General features: G+C 36.8%; 1 protein-coding gene across 1 annotated transcript; it reads left to right on the top strand.

Annotated features, from left to right (window-relative positions):
• The first annotated feature begins 250 nt into the window (after window positions 1–250).
• Window positions 251–2,364, top strand: LOC114264263 (uncharacterized). Its single transcript, XM_028204864.2, has 3 exons — window positions 251–1,084; window positions 1,508–1,571; window positions 1,698–2,364. Exons 1-3 carry the CDS (start codon window positions 558–560, stop codon window positions 2,148–2,150), a joined length of 1,044 nt encoding a protein of 347 aa, XP_028060665.2. The 5' UTR covers window positions 251–557; the 3' UTR covers window positions 2,151–2,364.
• Window positions 2,365–2,769: the final 405 nt, after the last annotated feature.

The following is a 2,769-nucleotide window of genomic DNA, read 5'->3' as shown; positions in this document are numbered from 1 at the left end:
CGACACTTTCAATTAGTCCCGTTTTTTATTCTTAATTTTAAATTTTGTGTCAATTTGATCCGATTGATAATATCGTTAGTATTTTTTAAAGAAAATTATCAATAAATTGGTCGAGATTAACTCGCTAAGTTGAGTAAGTTTATATTTATACCGACCTTTGTTTTGTTTTATTTATTTAATTATTATTATTATTATTCCAATCTAGTCTATCTAGATAAGAAGTAGTATCATATATAGAACCTGTTTTCATAGCACACCTCTTGAAAGCGAAACGTCGAATTCATCCTTGATTTTTCGGATAAGATTCAGATAGGGGTGTATCTACACACAAAAATATTCGATTAATAATATGCGAACAGGTAGTGTATGTCTTCTAGATTTATAGTCTCTCCACTCATAACTAACTGGTTTTGAGTTGGATACTTTAATAAGATATCAGAGTCTGTCCGCTTATAAATAAATGTTCATATTCATGCCTAAAATATATCCATTTTGTCGACCATCATTTAGGCATTAGCGCTAGCTCTTTGTCTCTCCTCACCAATCGATCAAATCAAATGGCCAGCCCTGTTATTTTGGAAGATGTTGAGAAAGTGCGCCAACTTGCTAAGGTAATATGGTACAAAGAAGTAGACGCAATAAAAAGCATCAACTTCCCATCCGAACAGGAACGCTCCAAATACCTCAGAGATTGCCGAGACAATCACAACACCGTGGAAGGCCTTTTGGACCAAGGAGTTGAGTTGCAAAAAAAGTACCAGAACGATGCTGTTCGTTATCCCATCGCCGAGGACATCTTCTTGTACATCGTGTATTGCGCCAACAGTGCACTCCAAACTGTTCGCAACTGCACGGTGAGGAAGGATTATTTGAGTAAAATAAGCACTCACGTGGAATCCCTCATCAAGGAATTGGGAAATCTGAACACGGGGAATCCGAGCGATGTGTCGACTCTGAAAGAGGAAGCAGCCAAATACAAGGAATCTATGTTGAAATTTATCAGCAAGTATCGAAGTTCTGCGTCAACTGAGTTCTCGCGATGGGTCAATCAGCAGGGCCTCACGTTTGACAATCTTGTGCAAAAGTATGTGTTAGACTGGCTGTAATATATCTATTTAGAAAAATGTTTGAGACTCTTTTTGGGATGATCTCTATATTTTCAAAGTAATCTTGGCCCTCTATGTATGCGTGGGACCTATGCGTGAGGTCCACATCATAAGTGGTTCAAATTTGTGAGGTCTTATGGGGGGTTTTGCGAGAGTGACAATTCAATCATTGGTCATTTATTTATTTGTCTTTTTTTAAAATATTTTATTAAATTTTTAATATTTTAAATTGACTTTTTTTTGTTTGTTTTATAAAAGCTGTTCACTTTAAAAAGTCAAATGAAAAAAATAGAACTCCACTTTTGCCTTTCTCACAACTTTTAATTGGTAATATTGGAAACTTCGGATTTTCAAGGTGTCATAATTCCATCAAATTTATGCATCACTCATGCATGATGCAGATACCAGCACATTCGTGGACTTGGTGGGCTTTTCAAAGACCTGAAAGAGGAAGACAAGATACTGGTATGACTCGTATGACAATATTTCAATTCCTTAGCTTCTTTTATTTGGCAGGTGTTTTTCCTTTCTTACTTGTTTGCTAATTAATATTACATTAATTCGTATGTATGTATCTATGTATGTCTGTAGGTGTATGACGATATCATGCAGGCATCTGGGCGGGGAAGTGTTATAAAGTCATGGTTATCCAAGGCAAAGTCAATTGGTGGCGCTGCGGTGGTAGTTATCACCGCAGGCCTGATGGTGTGGGACATATATTCGTCTGACCACAAGATTCAAACCGCGACACACGATGCCGTAGTCAGCACAGCAGCGATGGGTGGAGCGATATTGGGGGATATTATTGGAGCTGCGATCGCAACCGATTTGGTTGGTGTGGAGGCAACATCTATGTTCGTGGCCATGGCAGGATTTGCGACTGGCCTTTTAGGAGCCTTTATCCTGGCCGGAATCGCTGGCGGCTTGATCGAGTTGATTATCGGCTCTGGCGGCACCACCGATATCAAGACCGACAACCATAAGTGCTACGTCGCGCCCATGCCTGATGGCGTGGTTCTTGCTCGTCAAATTGCGCATAATTAAAAAAAAAAAAAAAAAGCATCAATGCTCTATTGAAATAAAATAGAACCAACCACCATTATAATTGTCTCAAATGAGATAATATCCAAAATAGACCCACTTATTTTGGAACTCATGTGAGAATTCTGTGGTTTGCTTTTGTGTATTAACCCGACTGTATGCCTACTATGAATAAAAATATGTCGGCTTGCCTAAGAGCCAACATGCAATGCTATTACACTACCTAGAGCCAAAAGTGTTTGGAAAATTAGAAAATAAAGGTAAGCAAAGGGAAAATGCAATAAGTAAAGAAAAATACAGAAAAAAAATAAATTTATCTACTTTGCAAGGAAAATAACAACTTAAAAGAAAATCTAAATTACCATTAATATGTTTTTGGGAAACAAAAATGGTAACTAATTTTTCACTCTGAAGCAGAACAAAACAACAATAAAAAGATGAATTTCCAATGCTACGAACAAGTGGAAATTGACATGAACTAAAATGAACATTGTGATGATTCATATATTGTTTTACACTAAACTCTTTATAATGTTAAGTAGAAATTTGAAAATTTAAAACAAATGGGAAAGAAATATGTATACTTTAGGTCCATAGACCATTTCCAACCCAACATTTTTTG

The sequence above is a fragment of the Camellia sinensis genome, chromosome 3 (assembly GCF_055761805.1).
Source record: "Camellia sinensis isolate YWXY chromosome 3, ASM5576180v1, whole genome shotgun sequence".
In the NCBI taxonomy this organism is placed as follows: Eukaryota; Viridiplantae; Streptophyta; class Magnoliopsida; order Ericales; family Theaceae; genus Camellia; species Camellia sinensis.
The sequence above is the reverse complement of the archived record's forward strand: the minus strand, read 5'-3'. Positions and strand labels throughout refer to the sequence as shown.